Here is a 20,050-nt window from a genome sequence, read left to right on the forward strand (position 1 = left end):
ATTGTTCTACGAACTGCCCAAGTACATGATCTATTACTATCAAGCATTTGATCAATAGAGCATTATTGAATCTCAACGTTTAGCAATCTATCAACCAAGTTCATGCTTAGATTATCTCCAAAAATCAAGCAAGTTCATTCTTAATTAATGTTTATACTTAGCTTTAGAAATTTTGTAATTCTATGATTTTTTTGCCAATTGAACCAGACCAGTTTAGAAAACAATTGTGGCAGGTTAAACAAAGGAGTAAAGTCGTTATATGTTAGCTTCTTATGAAAGTTTATTGTGTGGAAATTTATAGAACATCTTGATGTACAAATTTGATGCGATTTGTATATAGGAATATTAATTTAATATGTAATTACTACCAAATATTTTCCTTATACGCTGTGTGACCAGTTCTAATAGATTTGGTGCATATATTATAACTAATACTGCCTAAGAAAGAAAGGCAATTAGAGATAATTTACTATAAAATTCTTTAATCAATATATGCTGTTTATTTGATGTGATCTGCTAATTACTTCTAATTTACCATACCAATCCATCACATTAGCTTTCCTACAATATTTTTAATACTTTGTATTGAAGTAACATTAATTATTTAGTCTTATTAACTACACATAAATACCCTACAAATGATATTATATATAGAGTAGGGACGTTGTACAATAAAACATAGGGTAGGCAAAAAAAATTTATTAAACCGAATTAAACCAAACCAACAGAACCCAAATCAATCCAGAGTCTATTATTTAATCATTAGGTTCAAGATTTTTTTAACTCGATTGAGTTTTTTGGTTTAAAACTGAGCCAAACCGAAAAATCAATGAGTTTATGTAATTATTTGAATTAAACATACAAATAATATCAAGTTACTATAATCCTAAGACACCCACATATTTTCCATTTTTATTCAATATAATAAGTTTGTCTAACCTAACACATAATCAAAATATTTGATTAAAAAGAAGAAAAAGTATGAACTCTTATATCGAAACGGCAGCTGCCTAAAACCTAAACCAAGTTTAGTTAAAAATAAAAGTTCCCACTACAATTTTTTTAAGGTTTTTGTTTCGCTTATGTATTGGATTTAGTTCACATGGTTTATTTTTTATTCTGACCAACGTGATGAATTAATGGCTTTATGTTTATGTTTTAAAACATAACAAAACTAAACTAAGACGAACCCGGTTAAAACGAATTAAAACACAAATAGAACTGAATATAAATCAAACCAAATCAAATACAAACCAAATCAAACTAATTGTGATTTACTTCAGTTGAGAAATTTGTAGAACCAAATTAATAAAACCGAACCGATGAAATAACTGCAGTGTCCACCCCTAAAAAAATATCACAACTACTAAATTTATTTGCTCTCAGACGATTAAAGTTTTTATATAGTACTACTACAGCCTATAACATAACATAATCTATAATATGATGTAATCTGTATAGCAAGCATTGTGTTAACGGTATACAATTAGATTTCAAAATATGAAATTTATTTTTTTATACTAATAGCAATGACTCTTTTCATATAATCTTACCCTGCGCATTGCGCAGGTCTCATCCTAGTTGGTTATAAAAAATTAATACTTTTCGGTATATCCGACACGTGGCTACTTAGTATTGGAAAGTGAATTTCTGATGTGGCTTGCAAGATAATAATGAACCCTGTCTAGAAGTACACATAGATTTTGAGGAGGAAGGGTGTGTATATAAATTCAATCCTCAGATCCGGTGAGAACCTAATTGGCGTGTCAATCCTCAACCAGTTTTTCTTCGGTATCCGATTATTCTCCCCATTTGTACTTATCCTTCTCTTTAGGGTTCTTTGGGATGATCTAATCGAATCAGTATCCATCGTTGGTGTTTTGAGTTTATGCATAGGGTTTTATAGAGTATCGATCTCTTTGTTTCGGCTGTTAGGGTTTATCTGCTTCTTCGTTCGTGTTACTTTGCGATTTCAATTGAGTTTATTAATTTGGTCACAGGAGATTGAAAAAATTTATATGTAAATTGTGTGAAATGAATCTATAATTATGAAATTGGGTATATGATCTTCATCTTCTTCATGGTCTCAGAGATTGTAATTTACTATTGCAGGTTTGAAGCTGGTTTTGTGATCTGAGGTCAATTATGGCTGACTTTGGTTTGTTCTCTTTCCCTTTGTGATTTTGTTTCACTTGTTTTGAATTGAATCTGCCCCCTCCATGTCTGATTACAATGTTGATGAACGTGAAGATGAATATATGGCGGATGAATACGACATGGATATTCTTGAGGATGATGTGAATCCTGATTTTGATGGAATTGATATCGGTGTTGAAGATTTCGACCATTTGGTTTGTTGTCTTCCTCTGTTTTGTTCCTTCATTGACTTATATATTCATAACACTCGGTTTACTATTTCAGACCAAGGCTGAAGATACCTCTGCTGCTCAAGCTCGGGACGGGAAGGACATTCAGGGTATACCCTGGGAGAGACTTAGCGTCACTAGACAAAACTACAGGAAAACTAGGCTAGATCAGTATAAGAACTATGAGAACATCCCCGATTCTGGCGAGGCAGCTGCCAAGGTGAGCTACATTTTTCATGCTTCTCCATGTTTATCTACTAGGAGTTAACACTTGTTTTGCCCTGTTGGAACCAGAACTGCACGAGTACTGAGAAAGGCAGCTCGTTCTATACGTTCAGGAGGAATTCTAGATCAGTGAGATCAACTATCCTTCATTTTCAGGTTTGTTAACTGCGGACCACCATTACACTCTGTCTCTGTTATTTTTTCAACAGCATCGTTCTTTCTTTGAAGCATGCAAATGTTTTTGTTCTGGTGTTGCTGACTGAACCATAGTTTTTATAGAAAGCTGGATCGTAGTTGGGGTTAAATCATTTTCTCTTCTTTGTTTTGCAGTTGAGGAATTTGGTCTGGGCTACATCAAAACATGATGTCTACCTCTTGTCCAACTACTCTATCAGCCACTGGTCGTCTTTGACAGGTTCCAGGAATGAAATTCTCAACGTTAAAGGTCATGTTGCTCCCTCGGAGGTTCGTCTCTCAAAACCCATTTTTGGGATTGATTTTTCTTTCTCTGTTTGGTTTATCTTAAGCCGATATTCCATATTTTTCAGAGGCATCCCGAGAGTTTGTTGGAAGGATTTACAGAGACTCAAGTTAGCACTCTTGCAGTGAAAGAAAGACTGCTAGTTGCTGGCGGGTTTCAAGGAGAACTCATTTGCAAGGTTAGTTTAAAAGGCTTTTAATGGGATACTATTAAGGATAGTAGCAACTCCATGGTGTTTCCGCTAACTGCTTTCAAGTCTCTTGTCATTGATTCAACATGCCCAAGAAGTTGCTTATTCATGTTTTAAATTTGTTTATCCTGCAAGCAGCATCTTGATAGACCTGGGGTGAGCTTCTGCTCACGTACAACTTACATGGAAAACGCTATCACCAACGCTATAGATATATACAGAAACTCGAGGTACCTCTTCGCCTTTCGTATTATTTTGGTGGTTTTGAATTTCCGTAGAGTTATACGATTGGACAAGCAGAAACTGAAACTATTTATATGGTCTTTATTAGCGGAGCACTACGTTTCATGGCCTCAAATAATGACTGTGGAGTTAGAGACTTTGACATGGAGAGATATAAGCTTGTCCAACTCTTCCGTTATCTCTGGCCTGTCAACGTAAGCTCACTTAATGTTTCTTCTCATTATCTCGGCTGATAAGTAAAAGTCAATCTTATACTTTTTGAAATTTTACCAGCATAGCTCCCTAAGTCCTGATGGAAAACTAGTAGCAGTCGTTGGAGATGACCCAAATGGTCTATTGGTAGACTCAAGCAACGGACAGGTACTTAACATTCTTCTTCACGGTACGGTCTATCTTACTCCGGTTAAGCCTTGGGGCCTTACGGTTTTGAATATTGTTTGCAGACGATCGGGACGCTAAGAGGTCACGTAGATTATTCATTTGCATCCGCTTGGCATCCCAACGGTGTGACATTTGCCACAGGAAACCAAGACAAGACCTGTCGTATATGGGACACAAGGAAAACCTCGGAGTCAGTTGCTGTGCTTAAAGGCAACCTTGGATCGGTTCGGTCCATTAGGTTCACGTCGGACGGACGGTACATTGCGATGGCCGAGCCAGCAGATTTTGTGCATATCTATGATACAACGACAGGTTACACAAAGGAGCAAGAGATTGATTTCTTTGGAGAGATATCTGGGATTTCGTTTAGCCCAGACACTGAATCTCTCTTCATCGGTGTTTGGGACCGGACTTATGGAAGTCTCTTGGAGTATGGTCGAACCAGAGACTACTCTTATCTTGATTCATTACTTTGATAAAAAATGATAAAAGGATTTTAAATAAAAGAACTTGCATAAATAATCTGTAATATACAGTATTGGTTAGGTAACTCTTAGGTTTTAATATCATACCGACAAAAGAAAAGAGAGATAGACCGTGGTTCGATGCAAAGACAGAAGCTGTTGTGTTGTATTATTTGATTTGTTGTGCTTTTTCTTTTCAAAGGTACATTTCCAGACACTTTGGAGATTGCATCGGGATCGTAAGTCAACTCAGTTTAACTCTGTAAAGATCTTCTAGATTTAGTATGATCAGATTTTTAAAGATTTCATCCCGAAAGGTCACATTCGGATATCATATTTATACGTGGCCCATAATTCAGGGCTAAATTGAGCATCGATTACACTATTTTTATTTGATTTCCTGTGAAAAATCATTTCACCTGTTTGTTTAGAACTTTTAGATTTAATTTGGTTTTCAGTCTTTTTGTGTGAACAAATTATAATGGTGTTAACATTATCTCTGTGGTCTGATTAATCTGATTTACAACTTGTTAAGTATTCACTGTGAAGAAGATTTTTTTTTTTAACTTATTGATCACTATTTTAATTAAACTCTAATTGTAGCTTGACGCTTGAGTGACTTGGGACTGGCCCTCCACTACTAAGTTTTTGACCACTAGTTCCTCAACTCTAGATTTGGTACAAAATCTCATGCACGGAATCCTAGTGCTAGTCTATTTTTACATATTGGTAAATGAATACAAGAACTTACTTCAGTGACAGTAAAGCTTCAACTTTAAAATAAAATCTTGATAAATGAAGAAATAAATTGAAAAAGTGAACATGAATCTATCAGATGAAGTTTTGTATAAATTAAAGAATTAATCATGACAGTGAAAGAAGATACATAAATGCTGTAGTACTGAATAAATACCTAGCTTTGGCCTTTAGGAGTGATCTAGTTGTATTCTAAAGTCTAGCTAAGAAATACCAAAAATCTTACCTTCCAATGGTATATGAAAATATTTTATTTTAATGTGTCAATTAATTAAAAACTTGTTTATATAACTTTCTGTATCATTAAAATACTAAATAATTAACTGGATAATAAAAAGTATAAGATATGAAATTGTTGAATATCTATTAAAATGGTAAAACCATATTAGTAAAAAAATGGAAATATGATTAATCAAAGAAAAAATATGAAAGTTTATTTTGAGGGAAACATTTTATTATATTTTAGATTTGGAAGTGGGTTGTTCTCTGTGTCAATACCCTAATTAAAAAAAACTAATATGTGTCAATAGAGATTTTTTTACTATGTAGTTCTACATATTTTGCATAGAGTTACAAGTCTGAAACTGTATTTTATGATGTAGCTTTTAGTGAATAAATTTAATAATGTGTATGATAGTTATAAAAATGGAATTTGATTACCATTAACAAAACAAGAAAAGTTACTTTGTATATAAAATATATAATTTGGATTCATTTTCATAAATTTGAGATGATTTAGTTTAATTTGGCTAAACCACAACAACTCAAAAGTCAAAACATATTTAAAAGCTGCACAAATCTTTTTGCTAAGAATTGTTTTTGTTTTATACAAAAATCAAATCAAAATTGAATGTGGTTTCACAAAAATAAACAAATATGATAAATTTGGATTTTTAGGAAGTGCATCATCGTGATTGCAGAAACACGTGAGACCAAAATATTAAGAACCCTAATTTATAAATAGTTGATTACTAATTAAAATATAAAGATATAAGTATATTGAATTACTGTCGGTGATTGGTTAAGATATACCTATCTTCTTTAGTTTTATTTTACTTTTTAAATCATTAAATTTTACTAATTATGATGTAGCTTTGTTTAAAAAGTTAAAACCTACATCAAAAAATTCTACTAGTCTTTATCAATCATGATTTAGCTTTATTTTTAAAACTAAAAAAAAACTCTTTATGTATATTGGACAAAAAATCTTATAGCTTTATTATTCAGACAGTAGAATCTGTAAAATGAAAAAAATAATATTTAATATAAAATAAATTAGATAGTTGTAGGTAAAATTTATTACTATTTATATAGTACATCAACTAATAGTAAATTTCTGACATTTCATATTTTTTATTAATATAAAATATTTTAATTGAGATATGTACATCACATATCTCATATGTTTTATTTTAAAATATTTATAGCCAAAAACTTATAGGTATAACCAGCTTAACTATAGAAAAAAATCTTGAAAATAAAATTTATCATAAATTTAGAATTACAACAAATCACATATAATAAAAAAGTTACAGTTAAATTCTTACAGCTGCAATCCTCCAAACTTGTGTTTGAAAAAAGAAAAAAAAAATCCTCCACACTGTATGTGTCTTTCTTATATATTTTTTTCCTTGTCTTAATAAAAACACTTTGTAATCCCAATCAAATATTTTCTTATGATGAAAGAGATATGTCAAATTTTAAAATAAAATAAATGAAATCCATATAAAATCTTGATTTAATTGCCATAAATAGCAATGCCCACGAAAAAAAATAAATCACCTATTAGTATTCCTTAATTCCTAAATGCACGATTGATTATACGTGTTTGGTTCCAAACCAAAAACGTGAACTCAACTTTATGGTTAAACACACATAAAACCACGTTCTGCGTTTGGTAAACTAGGAAACTAAATCAATCATAGATATACCTTTGAATATAACCAAAAGAAAATATGGTAACAGTAAATAAAAATATGTAAAATTAACATAGACAAAATAATAGTCTTTGCTTACATAATTACCATGAAGGTATTTACTAGTCAAAAGAGATTTGAGTTCTGAATTTACACAGTCAAACAGGACCTAGTAGGTTAAAGTCATATCTTTTTATGGTTTGGTAAGTGACTAAGTGCTACAAAGACTAGATATGATACCCAACTATAGCATTTAATTAAAAATTAAATTGATGCCAAAAATAATAATTAAAACTTAAATAGCAAAAGCTAATTTTTATATATTAATGAAATAAATAGAGACTATTCATCCAACGTGAGGCACAATACAGCCTCTTCCTCACTCTTGTGCTATAGCCTCTTCTTATTTTTCTCTCTATTGCCTCTTCTCAATCTTCAACTTCTTCTATAACTCCTTCTCCTTTGTCCTTTACTCGATTTTCATATCTGTGGGATTTTGTTGAGGTGGAGAGATTGCCTTCTTCACTAAGTTAGGGATAAGAAGGAACCCTAATTATCAGCTGGGTGAGATCTTCCAGCTTTGGCTTTGTGGTGGTTCAAACAAGCAAATGGACCAGTGTCGATTCTCACTTGGGAGGCCCAGGCTTGGATCTATCAAGTTTAAAGTTCCAAAATCATCACAGCCTTTCATTTCTCAGAAAAGAAAAGAGATGGAAGAAGAAGATCAAGCTGAAGAAGAAGCTAAAAGCATCGGTTTCAGGGAAGAAGAAGAAGACGGTGAGGATGATGATGGAGCTAAGAGTATTGAAGAAGAAGAAGAGAAGAAGCATATATGCTGTGAATGTGGTAAACGTTTTAAGTCAGGCAAGGCGTTAGGCGGTCATAAAAGGATTCACGTGCTCGAAGCTCGGAAATTTTCAATGGTGAGACCGAAGATGGTGGCCGGTGCGGTTGGTAGATCTGAGGAGAGAGATGACTTCGAAGTTGATTGCTGTGTTTGTCATAAGAAGTTCACATCGATGAAGGCTTTGTATGGACATATGAGGTTTCATCCAGACAGAGGATGGAAAGGTGTTTTGCCTCCTCATCATCATCATCCACTTGATCATGATGGTGGTGAGTTTATAAGCTCTGACTATGATGATGATGATGATGGTGATGGTGATTATGAGGATGATGATGAGAACTCGGAGTTATGGGATAATCATTGGGGATTGGATAACGTGGTTGACCTTAAGGACTCAATCAAAGGATGGGCGGTGACAGGAAAGAGAGGAAGGAGAAGTGCTTTGAAGGATCCACCACCAGAATATGTTGATGCTAAGGATCTATTGTTCTTAGCTACTACAGCAGAAGCTGTAGATCTCGATGCTGCAGAGACTTGTGATTCACGCTCGGTTGAAGAGATGATGAAGAAGAGGAAAAAGAAGAGGAAAAGATTGTCTGAGATGGAGAAAGAATCAACATCTAGTCATGATCATCATCATCAGCTTGAGGTTGGTGCTGCTGAGGAAGGTGGTGGTGGTGCACGTGAGAAGCACGTGTGTGTCACTTGCAACAAGTCGTTTGCTTCTTATCAAGCTTTAGGAGGTCATAGAGCGAGTCACAACAAGGTCAGGATCTCGGAGAATCATCAAGCTAGGGCTAACAGTGAAGCTGTGTTACTTGGAACCGAAGCAATGATGGCCGGTTTAGCTACTGCTCAAGGACCAAACACATCTTTGAGCATTGGCAATAAGGGAGATCATGTTTGTAACATTTGTCAGAAAAGTTTCACAACAGGTCAAGCTCTTGGAGGTCACAAGAGATGCCACTGGCCTGGACCAACTTCTAATGACGCTGCAACCGCTCCTGTACCAGCTTCTAATGAATCTGCAACCACTGCTCCAACCCCTCTAGTAGCATGTTCTTCTAGTCAAGTAACAGAGACAGTGCAAGAGGAGAAGAAATTGAAGAGAAAGTTTCTAGAGTTTGACTTGAATGAGTTGCCACCTAATGAAGAGTAAGGAGTGCAAGAAACGTATATATGCAGACAAGTAAGCTTTTTTAATTTTTATAAACCCCAAAGAAAAAGTAGAAGGAAAAAGAATATGAATTTAGGGAGTATCTCATGGTAAAAAGAGTTGTTGACATTGTAATCTAAGAAAAGAGAGAAAGATACTTTTGGTTCTTGGCTCTTGAGATTCTTGGTGTTTGGCTTTTTAATCTAATTTGGTGGGGTCTCTTGTTAATTTGATGTGAGGATTTACATACTCTTTTGTATTCTTCTCTCAATCTTTGATTTTTCTTTCTTCATTGTGCTTTTGGATTCACATAAAGCATGATGGTTTAAATTGACCAAAGTTTCATAAAGTATAACTATCTTATTCATCTCACTATCTTATCTTTCTTTTTTCTTCTTTTAAAAACAAATGGTTTCTCCATAACTATATTGGATAATCAGATATTTATTGTGACGATTTGATGATGATTAATAGTAGAAATTGCTGCAGTTTAATCGGAATACTGAACTATAAACAAACAAAATTAACATTTTCATAATCTGTATTTGTAGAATAGTGGTACACTATGAAATGATATGGTTCTAAGTTCATAGTGGAAAAATTCCAACACACTGGTGGTATATTATTTTGTTTTCTTTACAATATCTTAGCATTATATGACATATCGCAAATTCAAGTTTTGAACCACATCAACAGTTGAGGTAGATATAAACAAAAAAGGAATCAAATCTCTATATTTAAGTGTAATCCTCTTGTATTAAGAAAGAATCTAAAACAAACTCTCTCTCTCTTTACCAACTTGTAAATAATTTGGAGTTTACAAATCCAGAGATCATCAGTAAGACACCTAATGACTCTGCATGAATCATATCTAGTTATATATATAAAACAAATTATTCTGTTATTCATTGTTGGTTTGGTCTAAAATTCTTAAAGACGTGGGTGCATTGTTAATTTTCTGGAACAAACCAACATTTTGATGGCTGTTTATAGTCAATTGTCAAAGTCATCACTTGCCGCTAATGACATAAGACCAATTCTGTAGTGTCATCAGAAACACCACATAATATTCTCACAACTAAATTGAATTTGTCTTTTTATATATTCTTAGGAGCTAAGATTGTTTTCCTTTCATTTTGGTCAAGAGCCAAGATTTTCATATTAAGTTTCTACTTTGTCGCATCCAACTGTATAATACGACAGCAAAATTCTTCCAAATTCCATTTTCAGTTTCAAACTTTAATCCAAAACAGTAAATTCCATGTGAATTGCTAAACCAACGATATGGAGTAGAACGCAAATCTTGGTTTCTCTTTTTACAATACAAAGATCAATGTGAATGTGAAGTTTTCACTTGTGATAAATATCTTATCTTTTGTTTCTTATTTCATAAAGAACTTACGGAAAATGATGGCAAAGTTGACAAAAGGCAAACAAGATATATATATAACACACACACTGACGTCAAGCCATCGCAACACAGAAAAACAAGAGAAGTACCAAAGAGGAGTTGGTCCGTCGGAGCCAAATATATTACAAACTTACAATATACGTAAATATAATTTAAAGAAAAAAGTGTCAAAACAAAAAGAAATAAATAAATAAAACACCTTTCAAACAAAAAAAATACATCATGTGGGTACAACGGTTTCCGACTCTGGCACTAACAGGACATTAAACAGTATAAACAGCAAACCTAACTGTAGAAGAAGACATGAAGTGGTCTTAACTACTCTCTTCTTGAAACTCTTCACTTCTTGTATCTCTTTGATGTCAACACAATGGTCTTGTAAATCTAGAGCTTGATTCTTTAGATTCTCAGCTTTGGTTTTTGCTTCTTCAAGCTTTGACAAAGTCTCATGAGCTTCTGCCAAAGCCTTCTCTTCTTCAATCAGTATGATCTTTCTTTTTAGGTTCTCCACTGATCTTGAGAATGTAAGATGTTCAATCTCTGCCTCTATCTTTTGCTGGAAAATGTCTTCTATCCCAATCTCCATCTCTGTTCCTTGCCCTGAAACGCTTATGGTGGATTCGAGTTCACGGATTTGTGATTCTTTAACGTCGAGAACACGCTTTGTTTCTTCTAGTTTGATCTCCAGATGCTCTACATTCTTCACCAGGTTTAGTACCTCGGAATCTAGACAAGTTAATCTCTTCTCACCTGTGTTATCAGACCCAGACCAGCGAGAAGAGCTTGCTTCACCGGCTTGGTCATGTCCCACGTGTACGCAACTGCTGCTTTCTGATCCGCCATGTAGTAATGATATAGATTCTTTCCCAAGCTCTTGGAACTTGTGAAGTTCTGTTAATAGAAAAGGGAACAGCACTTGAGTTTAAGCTCTGATACACAATCAAGTTGTTTCAGCAACCATCAAGATCCAAATGAAAACAACATATCAAGAAACTGCTACCTTTTTCTAGGACTTGTTGCAAGTTGTGGTAACTGTTGAAGGCTTCAGTTAATGGGTCCAGGTCGTCTGAGGAACCATTGTTCTTGATCTCAGGCTCTTTCACAAACTCTGTTGAAGCATGCGCCTCGTGATCACTATTTACTTCGTCGTAATCCATCATTCGTCTCCCGCCAAGCTGACTGTTATTCAAACTAAAAGACACACCCTGCATAAACACAAAGTCGGAGCTTCTTGAGTCGGGAGATTTTTCCTTATAGATTTTGATCCTTTAATTTCTTCTCTAGCCTTGTTACTATTCTCTACACTACTCTTCCTTTGTTAACCACTATCCTTTAACTAATCACACTCTTATCCTCACACCCATGAATTGCAAAATCAACACTATCTTGAACGAGAAGTCTTTAAACCAAATAACTTTGCCATTGCAGGAGAAGTCTATCATGCCTATCACCCAATGGACTCGACTTCACAAATCAAGCCATTAGACTCGAGAACAGAGCTTTCACTCACCCATGGACGCTGCTACCCAAAAAGTCTCAAACCTTTACTAATTTTTAACGTGTGATCAAAATAACAACATCATTCCAAATGAAAAATCATACGTAAAAATTCAACTCTATTTCAAAATTAAAGTCAAATACCCAAAATGTTCTTCCAGATTAAAATGCAAAATAGAAAATCATTAACTGGCTAAATCACATATCCAATATGAATTGAGTTGACGTACCTAAATGTGACTGGAACCGGTCCCAAAGGTGACCCCTTTACAGCGAGACCGAGAAGATGATGGACAAACCCTAATTCAATGTACGATTCCCAGATCTCTCTTATATTCGCTTGCGAAAATTCTTTGACGATCAAACTTCTCTTTTCGTAATTTTTTTTAGTTTTTTTTTATTTAGACAAAACATGAACGTGTGAGCGACTTGGTCGGAACACGTGGCGAAACCGCTGGCAAACTGAAGTAACGAGTCGGACGTTTTATGACCGTTCGATTCTAAGTGATCTTATCTGGTCGGATCTATAACTCGACGGTGTGTGATATACACCACCGTTTGGAATTAAATACGATCTTGTGAAATTTACTAATTTACCCCACTCGTCTCGTCTCCCTTAGCTGCTTCTACGTTTTGACGTTTCCATCTTTTGTATATGCAATGGTTGCTGTTTTGCATAAAGAAAAACAACCTGAAGTTGTTTTCAATGTTAGATAATCGCTTTCGTCCATCTGATGATAAACCTGAGAAAAATAAAAGAACCCAACTTGTTCTCCACTTGTGCTCATACGTCACGGATTCCAAGATTTTGATGGTAATTTTATTTTTGTTTGTCTATTTTTTTATAGTCTTTATGGTTGTAGATAAATGTGAAAATGTATGGGGTAAATAAAAATAATATATATATAAAGTCACAGGTGCACTGGTCTTGGACCAATTCCCATTGCGAATCAGATTTCAAATGTTGTGTCAGTGTACACATACGCATACACATATGCAAACTAAACTAAAAGATAAATATGGAGGGTTATCTTACTAGAATTACATTTTTACTGACTAAAAAGATAAAAATTACAAAATTAAGGTTAGGGAGCCAAAATGTTCAGTCTCTTCTTGGTATTTTCTCCTATTAATAATAGCAATGATGGTGTAATTTGATCAATATTGTACATTTTTCATAAAATACAAAAGACTAATCGACAAAACAACCAAAGTAGTAGTACTGAGACATAGGGGTGGGCGTTCGGGTACCCGTTCGGGTTCGGGTCGGGTATTTCGGATTTTCGGGTATTTCGGTATAGAGGTGTAGAACCCGTTCGGGTATTTCTGTACTTCGGGTCGGGTTCGGGTATTTTAAGTTCGGTTTCGGTTATTTCGGATCGGGTTCGGATATTTAGATTTTGAAGAAAAAAAATGAAAATTTTCATTTCTCAAATTTCTTGTATTTAAATATATAATTTTTCACTTAACTATTTTTTATTTTTAATAGATTGCATGGTTAATGTATTTGGACATAACATTTTCAAACTAAAAAGACATTAATTTGGTTATTGTTTTTAAATTTTGGATGTAACTTTTTGTTAATTGCTGAAATAAGAAGTTTGACATGCATTTTAAGCGAATAGCAAATCATCTTCTACGTAATTGTATGTACATCATATGAATTTAAAGTATGTGTAGTATCAATATAAATATTTTATATAAAATGAAAGATGTAAACTATAAATATAAGATTAATTATCATATGTTCGGTTATTTTCGGATATCCATTCGGGTTCGGATATTACCCGTTCGGGTTCGGATATCCAATCTCTCCTAATTCAATATCCGTTCGGATATTTTGCTACTTCGGTTCGGATTTCGGTTCGGGTTTTTCGGATCGGATTCGGGTGCCACTTCGGATTTCGGGTAAAATGCCCACCCCTACTGAGACAACTGAAAATGGTTCCTTTACTTCAATCCAACCTCTTTTCTTTAAAGCTCAAAGTTCAATGTCTTAAATCTGACCCTGACTATTTAATTCTTTCTTAAATTCAATGTAACCATGTTAGAACTATATCCCAAATGAGTTGTTTTTAGATCTTAAAAACCAGCTCGTCTTGACAAACTAAAAAAAAAGGTCTCTTCCTTCATTTAAATTTTCCAGAAATTCAGAGAGAGAAAAGAATCTAGATGCAGGAGGAAGCTGTGTGTGTGTGAGAGAGAGAGCTAAAACAAATGAAAGAGAAGAGAATCCAAGATTTTAATTATATACTGATTAGTGGGTCATCATTATAAAATACATTGGTACATGTTTACACATTAACCATCTCCAGGCTGCTCCTCTTAACCATTTCTTTAATCACCACTTTTTTTAAGAATAATCTCCATAAGCACTTTCAGATCCAACTCACAAAACCCAGATTCTTTTCCCTCTTCATTATCACAATCTGCTCTTCCTAAAAATACACACATTGAAGCAAAGAGAGAAAGAGAGGCTTGTAATGGTGCAGGGGAAGTGACACGTCTTATGCCTTGTGTCTGAAAAAGATCAAACAAAAGAGTAAGTCTTTGAAAATCATCTTTAAATATTTGACTAAACTGTTGCCTTTTTTCTCTTGTTCGTATTTATTTTTTGGTTCTGGTTTTAATTCAAAAGAGAATGAAAGATTCAATCTTGACGATGATGATGCACACAACAAGACCTCACTTATTGATATAAAGCAATGATTTTTTCTACTGACCCATGACATCCATTGTTGCAGACTGAAACTGGGCTATGTGTTTTGGTCAAATCTGAGCCAAGAGGAGGAAATAATAAAGAAAAAAACAAATTGGGTTTCAACAGTGTTAAAGAAGGAGAGGAGAGGACCCCACCAAATGGAGGAGTTAGATACATCACATGCAGTTCCTCAGATTTTACCTCAGTCTCCTTAGAACAACATCAACTGTTGCATTCATGTTCTGACCCATCTCCTCAAAGTCCCACTCACTTCAATATAATCTGTCAGTGAAGACCACAATGATTCAGACACCAAGTTAGAGAGAGAGAGAGATAAAAGACAGAACCTTTTCAGCTGAGAGCTTCATTTTGGGGTTTGGCAAGAATGAGGAGAGAGGAAGAAGCAAGTTTAGTTGGATTAACCATAAGAACATCATCAGCAACAGCAAGCTCTTCAAGCAAGAAAGGCAAAGATGTTCAGACAACAAATGAGGCTTCAGATTCATCTCCAAGTATAAAAAACTCTCCTTTCAATTCACCATCTCTTGTGTCCCCACCATCTTCTGCTTTTGTTTCCGCTTTACAATCTCCTTATATATCCCCAAGAGCCACTCAACCCCTTACCACCACCACCGCTCACAAGCCCTCCTCACCGCCTCCTGAAGATGTACCAAGCAGCTCCTACACTCCTCCTTCCGACCAGTACGAGTTTTCCGACGACCCATCAGACCGGAAGCTCAAGTTATCATCAGCTTGTACTCCAGATCCTGCTCTTCCGAGGATCTCCTTCTCTTTCCCTGTCCCTAGAGTCTCCTTAGCTAAAGTCTCTGTCTCTTCGCCAGCCACCACCAACACCACCAAGCTCAGAAGCTCTGATGTCTTCATAGGGTTCCACGGACAAAACCCAAACCTGGTGAGGTTCTGCAAGTGGCTAAAGTCCGAGCTTGAGCTTCAGGGAATCGCTTGTTTCGTCGCCGACAGAGCTAAGTACTCGGACACTCAGAGTCATGAGATAGCAGACAGAGTTATCTGTTCTGTCACTTATGGGATTGTGGTTGTATCTTGCTCAAGCTTGCTCAACTACCTTAGCTTGGAGGAGGTTAGGTTCTTTGCTCAGAAGAAGAACTTGATTCCCATCTTCTATGGGACTGGACCTTCTGAGATAATGGGTCTTCTCAACTGCAATGCCATTGATAAAGAGTGTAAAGAAGCTATAGATGGGTTGATTAAGTCTCATGAGTTTAAGCTAGAAGCTAATGAGAGTAACTGGAGAAGCTGTGTGGGGAAGACGGCGATGATTCTGAGGGGGAAGCTTGGGAGGAAGAGTGTGGTTGATAAAGAGATAGTGGAGAGGATTGATGAGCTTCCTTTCCCTAGAAACAGAACTTTTCTTGGAAGAGAGAAGGAGATAATAGAGATGGAGATGGCTTTCTTTGGTAGTAATGGAGAGTTCCTTGAGTCCACAACACCAAGCTCTAAAGGAGAAGCAAGTGGATTGTCATCTGAAGGACTTGCAGATGAGGAATCAGACGCTGATGTATCAACTAGGAACGGGAAGTTTATCACCTTGGAGCTTGGAAGATGCTCAGAGCAAAGAAGTGAAGCTCCAAACGGTGGAAAAAACTCTCTTAAAAGACTGTTGAAGACTAAGAAATGTAGAAGCAGTAGTGGTAACTGCAAGAGTAGTAGTAGCACAAGCGTTGTTTGTGTGAATGGAGTTCCAGGGATTGGGAAGACAGAGATAGCTCTTGAGTTCGCTTACCGGTACTCTCAGAGGTATAAGATGGTTTTGTGGGTGGGAGGGGAAGCTAGATACTTCAGACAGAACCTCTTGAACCTGTCGTTCAGCTTGGGGGTTGATGTGAGTGCTGATGCTGAGAAGGATAGAGGTAGGCTAAGGAGCTTTGACGAGCAGGAGTTTGAAGCTTTCAAGAGGATAAAGAGAGAGCTTTTCAGAGACATGCCTTATCTTCTCATCATTGATAATCTTGAGATAGAGAGAGACTGGTGGGAAGGGAAAGATCTGAACGATCTGATTCCTAGAAACACAGGAGGTACTCATGTCTTGATCACTACTAGGCTTCCTAAAGTCATGGCCTTTGACACAGTGCAGCTTCCTGTCTTGTCTTCATCTGATGCAATGGTGTTACTGAGAGGAAGGAGAAAGAAAGATTACCCTGCCGAGGAGGTTGAGATCCTCAAGGTGTTTGAAGAGAAGTTGGGACGGTTGAGCTATGGTCTTTGGGTGATTGGTTCACTTCTCTCAGAGCTTGCTATTACACCTTCTGCTCTCTTTGAAGCTGTGAACAAAGTTCATCTCGAAGAACGTTCAGCTTCTCCTTTCTTAAACTCAAACGATGAGGGATACTGCAGATCTAACCCCTTCGTTGCAAAGGTCTTAGCCTTCTGTTTGGCTGTTTTGGAGCAAGCACAAGGAAACAGAAACCTTCTCTCGTTGAAAATGCTACTAGTGGGAGCTTGGTTTGCTCCTGTCCCAATCCCGGTTAACTTATTAGCCGCAGCGGCTAAAAACATGCCCACAGGTGGAAACCGGTTTAGCAAATGGAACAAATGTTTGAGCCACACGTTTGCTTGGTGCGGTGGTTGTGGTGGACTAGGACGCAGAGGCGAAGAGGACGCTGCTTTTTTACTGGTGAGGTTAGGACTAGCGAGGATGAGTAATAGACAGCCTGGATGTTGGATTCAGTTCCATCCCATAACTCAAACTTTCGCTAGGAGAAGAGACTACATACTTGCTCCCAAGGCAACGGTCCAAGGCGTGAGGAAAATCGAAAACCCGTTGCTGAATCTTGATCACTTGTGGGCGTCAGCGTTCTTAGTGTTCGGATTCAAGTCGGAGCCGCCTCTGGTGGAGTTACAAGCGATGGATTTGGTGCTTTACATCAAGAGAACAGCTCTTCCTTTAGCAATCACAGCTTTCACAACCTTCTCTAGGTGCACTTCTGCTTTGGAGCTCCTGAAAGTGTGCACCAACGTGCTGGAGGATGCGGAGAAGTCATTTGTGACTCAGATACAAGATTGGCGCCAAGGCTCTCTCTGTTGGAAGAAGAAAACTAGCAAGAAGGTGGATGAATACGTGTGGCAGGATGTTACGCTGTTGAAGGCTTTGTTACTGGAGACAAGAGCGAAGCTGCTGCTGCGAGGAGGGCATTTCGATAGCGGCGAGGAGCTGTGCAGGACTTGTATCAGTATCAGGACGGTGATGCTTGGACATAACCATGAGCTCACTTTGGCTGCTCAAGAAACACTAGCGAAGTTGGTTAGAATGAGAAGCAAGATATGACACACACACAACACACAAGCAAACAGTTCTCCTAATGGTTTATTTCCACGTTTACTTTAAAACTCAGTTTTTGTTGAAGACATTAGTTCATGTATCGGTTACTTTAAAACAATCTTATTCCTATGTACATTACCAAGTTGATCCTAGCCTCATTTTACTCCTTTGAGATCATGAGTTGTTGATAGTGTATGGGATGTATGAATCAAATGGCTACTAGGGCCTCAGGTAAAAAAAAAACAGCATTCAATGCATTGGATTCTCAAGCCAATCAGAGGAAAAGAGTTACCAAAGATCTCAGTAACAAACAGAATTATAGTAAGGACAAAATCTTGTGTAAGAAGTGGGACCAAAGACAAACACAGAAAAATAGGGAATGGGCTGTGGGAAAAAAGCAAGTTAATCAGGGTCTGGGTTTAGCCAACAAGTGTCACTCTCCCCTCTCCTGTTACTGGTCCCAAAGTCCACTGCTCAGTTTTTGTTTCCTTTTCAAAGAATCTGACTTGTCATACTAATTGAACTTGCTTTTTTTTAAATCTGGTTTTGGTTAAACCCAAGTTAGTCATAATCAAACACAAAAGCATATTATTAAGGTAGTGAAATGACAATCAAGAGAACTCATATGTGCATATTAACTCTTTAGTTTCTGCCACTTTTTGGGTCTTTGAATTCTTTTGAAGCTTTCAGACTTTGCATCTTAAAAAAAAAAAGGAAATGACTAAAGAGTGGCTGTAAGAAAAATTACAAGATTCATTTACATTACACAAGTTGACCTCAAAGCCTATCCTTTTCTTACAAGAGGGTCTCGAGCTTCATGACAAAACTGAAAAAGCTATGAAGCTTGAAAACAAGATATGGTACATTGTATCAGAAAAAAATCAAAAGTTACACGTGAAGACAATGCACAGAACAAGTTGGTTTCTCTCACTCTTGAGAATTTAATCAATCAAACAAGAAGTGATTACAATCCAAGAAGATAACAAGTAATCAGATTTCACATCATCCTCACAAATTTACAAAAAATCAAACAAACAAAAAGTTATGGCCCTCTTTGGAAAATTTTGATAATTTAAGGGTAGCCAAAAAAAAAACAAATAATTAACATCCCTAAATTTCACCGGCGATTAGACCCGATCAAGCCTCCGGTTATAGCATCATCTTCCTCAAGGAAAAGTTCATCAGAGTTCCTAATTAAGGAGTGAACGGTGCACAATAGCAAGCCAACGCTGACACCTACGGCCAAGCTCACGGCGGAGCTTGTAAACCACAAGGCCCAAACGGAAGCTAAGACCAAGAAACACACCACCGTCCGATCACCGACCTGAAACCCCCAGAGAAGAAGAGGGTCTTCCCTGAAGAAGTGAAGGAGAAGCCACAAGGCGATGATCGTTCCGACGACGACCAGCGCGACGGGACTGGCTGTGACGAGAGCGAACGCCGCGCAGGTGCCGATAATGAGAGAGTAGTTGACGGAGAAGTAGCGGAGATTAGTCCGAGATCGGAGGGGAAGAGAGGAGAATCGCTCCGGGAAGCAGAAGGCGCCGGAAAAGACGAGTTCCGACCAGGGACGGCGGCGAGAGATAGCGGAAGTGAGATTGTGGATTGATCGGGAGATGACGTCGCCGGTAGGGATCGGAATTGATGTGTAGGTCGTCGTAATCGTTGGAGCCATTAAGAAGACTTTCTCTGATATCGTTAACCGGTTTGACCCGGCCCGACCCGAAACGCCACCGAGTACTGTATATAGCGCCTCCGTGAAAAGTGTCCAACGACTTTTAGTCAACCACTAAATCATTCCTTTCACCAACCATACATATGTCGCCAGCTCATCTAAATTATTTTGAGCTGATTTAATAACTGATTTATTATCACTTTCTTCCTCTACTTATTTTATGCTCTTTTAAAAAGCTTATCTATTTTTTTTTTTTGTGTTGTTCAATAGCTGTGTAAAACTTATATGCCAGTCACTGATTTCAACAATATTTTCCTAGAATTTTTTTTTGTCAAAATGCAAAATAATAAGTAAGGATTTAAACACATTTTGATTATTGTTCAGAAATTTTTTAACTGATTCTAAATTAGTTTACATTATGATTTTAGTTTTTTTTACATCCA

The 20,050-nt window shown here is 36.5% G+C and overlaps 5 protein-coding genes across 9 annotated transcripts; 3 read left to right on the forward strand and 2 right to left on the reverse strand.

Moving 5' to 3' along the window:
* Positions 1-1,652: 1,652 nt before the first annotated feature.
* Positions 1,653-4,593, forward strand: LOC103845056 (uncharacterized WD repeat-containing protein C2A9.03). Of its 5 annotated transcripts, XM_033281604.1 has the most exons (12): positions 1,672-1,786; positions 1,947-1,952; positions 2,091-2,158; positions 2,251-2,351; positions 2,422-2,586; positions 2,661-2,747; positions 2,922-3,056; positions 3,140-3,250; positions 3,401-3,492; positions 3,594-3,699; positions 3,779-3,865; positions 3,949-4,593. In XM_033281604.1, exons 3-12 carry the CDS (start codon positions 2,146-2,148, stop codon positions 4,360-4,362), a joined length of 1,311 nt encoding a protein of 436 aa, XP_033137495.1. In that variant the 5' UTR covers positions 1,672-1,786; positions 1,947-1,952; positions 2,091-2,145; the 3' UTR covers positions 4,363-4,593. The 5 variants fall into 5 exon arrangements, with proteins under 5 accessions (XP_009120135.1, XP_033137495.1, XP_009120136.1 ...); XM_009121887.3 differs by lacking the exon at positions 1,947-1,952 and having other exon boundaries at positions 1,653-1,791; positions 2,113-2,158; XM_009121888.3 differs by lacking the exon at positions 1,947-1,952 and having other exon boundaries at positions 1,686-1,814; positions 2,113-2,158.
* Positions 4,594-4,824: 231 nt separating this feature from the next.
* Positions 4,825-9,786, forward strand: LOC103845057 (zinc finger protein ZAT4). The gene has a single exon (XM_009121889.2). The coding sequence runs from the start codon at positions 7,631-7,633 to the stop codon at positions 9,026-9,028; it is 1,398 nt and encodes a 465-aa protein (XP_009120137.1). The 5' UTR covers positions 4,825-7,630; the 3' UTR covers positions 9,029-9,786.
* Positions 9,787-10,514: 728 nt separating this feature from the next.
* Positions 10,515-13,058, reverse strand: LOC103845058 (WPP domain-interacting protein 2). Its single transcript, XM_009121890.3, has 3 exons — positions 12,164-13,058; positions 11,437-11,641; positions 10,515-11,327 (listed from the first exon to the last, which is right to left on the reverse strand). The coding sequence occupies exons 2-3, from the start codon at positions 11,594-11,596 to the stop codon at positions 10,657-10,659; spliced, it is 831 nt and encodes a 276-aa protein (XP_009120138.1). The 5' UTR covers positions 11,597-11,641; positions 12,164-13,058; the 3' UTR covers positions 10,515-10,656.
* A 1,908-nt stretch (positions 13,059-14,966) lies between these two features.
* On the forward strand, positions 14,967-18,102 carry LOC103845059. The gene has a single exon (XM_009121891.2). The coding sequence runs from the start codon at positions 15,020-15,022 to the stop codon at positions 17,936-17,938; it is 2,919 nt and encodes a 972-aa protein (XP_009120139.1). The 5' UTR covers positions 14,967-15,019; the 3' UTR covers positions 17,939-18,102.
* Positions 18,103-18,770: 668 nt separating this feature from the next.
* Positions 18,771-19,936, reverse strand: LOC103846130 (PRA1 family protein G2). Its single transcript, XM_009123041.3, has one exon. It carries the CDS (start codon positions 19,605-19,607, stop codon positions 19,050-19,052), a length of 558 nt encoding a protein of 185 aa, XP_009121289.1. The 5' UTR covers positions 19,608-19,936; the 3' UTR covers positions 18,771-19,049.
* Between the last annotated feature and the right edge of the window lie 114 nt (positions 19,937-20,050).

This window comes from Brassica rapa, chromosome A10 (assembly GCF_000309985.2).
Source record: "Brassica rapa cultivar Chiifu-401-42 chromosome A10, CAAS_Brap_v3.01, whole genome shotgun sequence".
In the NCBI taxonomy this organism is placed as follows: domain Eukaryota; kingdom Viridiplantae; phylum Streptophyta; class Magnoliopsida; order Brassicales; family Brassicaceae; genus Brassica; species Brassica rapa.

What these genes read in the sequence shown, in the direction of transcription:
- LOC103845056 (XM_009121886.3), top strand. Translation starts at nt 2,220, where the DNA reads ATGTCTGATTACAATGTTGATGAACGTGAAGATGAATATATGGCGGAT. An exon ending in CTGGCGAGGCAGCTGCCAAG is followed by an intron (nt 2,587 to 2,660) that starts GTGAGCTACATT and finishes TGTTGGAACCAG; the next exon opens with AACTGCACGAGTACTGAGAA. An exon ending in AAGGAGAACTCATTTGCAAG is followed by an intron (nt 3,251 to 3,400) that starts GTTAGTTTAAAA and finishes TCCTGCAAGCAG; the next exon opens with CATCTTGATAGACCTGGGGT.
- LOC103845057 (XM_009121889.2), top strand. Translation starts at nt 7,631, where the DNA reads ATGGACCAGTGTCGATTCTCACTTGGGAGGCCCAGGCTTGGATCTATC.
- LOC103845058 (XM_009121890.3), bottom strand. Translation starts at nt 11,596, where the DNA reads ATGATGGATTACGACGAAGTAAATAGTGATCACGAGGCGCATGCTTCA. An exon ending in GCAACAAGTCCTAGAAAAAG is followed by an intron (nt 11,328 to 11,436) that starts GTAGCAGTTTCT and finishes TTCTATTAACAG; the next exon opens with AACTTCACAAGTTCCAAGAG.
- LOC103845059 (XM_009121891.2), top strand. Translation starts at nt 15,020, where the DNA reads ATGAGGAGAGAGGAAGAAGCAAGTTTAGTTGGATTAACCATAAGAACA.
- LOC103846130 (XM_009123041.3), bottom strand. Translation starts at nt 19,607, where the DNA reads ATGGCTCCAACGATTACGACGACCTACACATCAATTCCGATCCCTACC.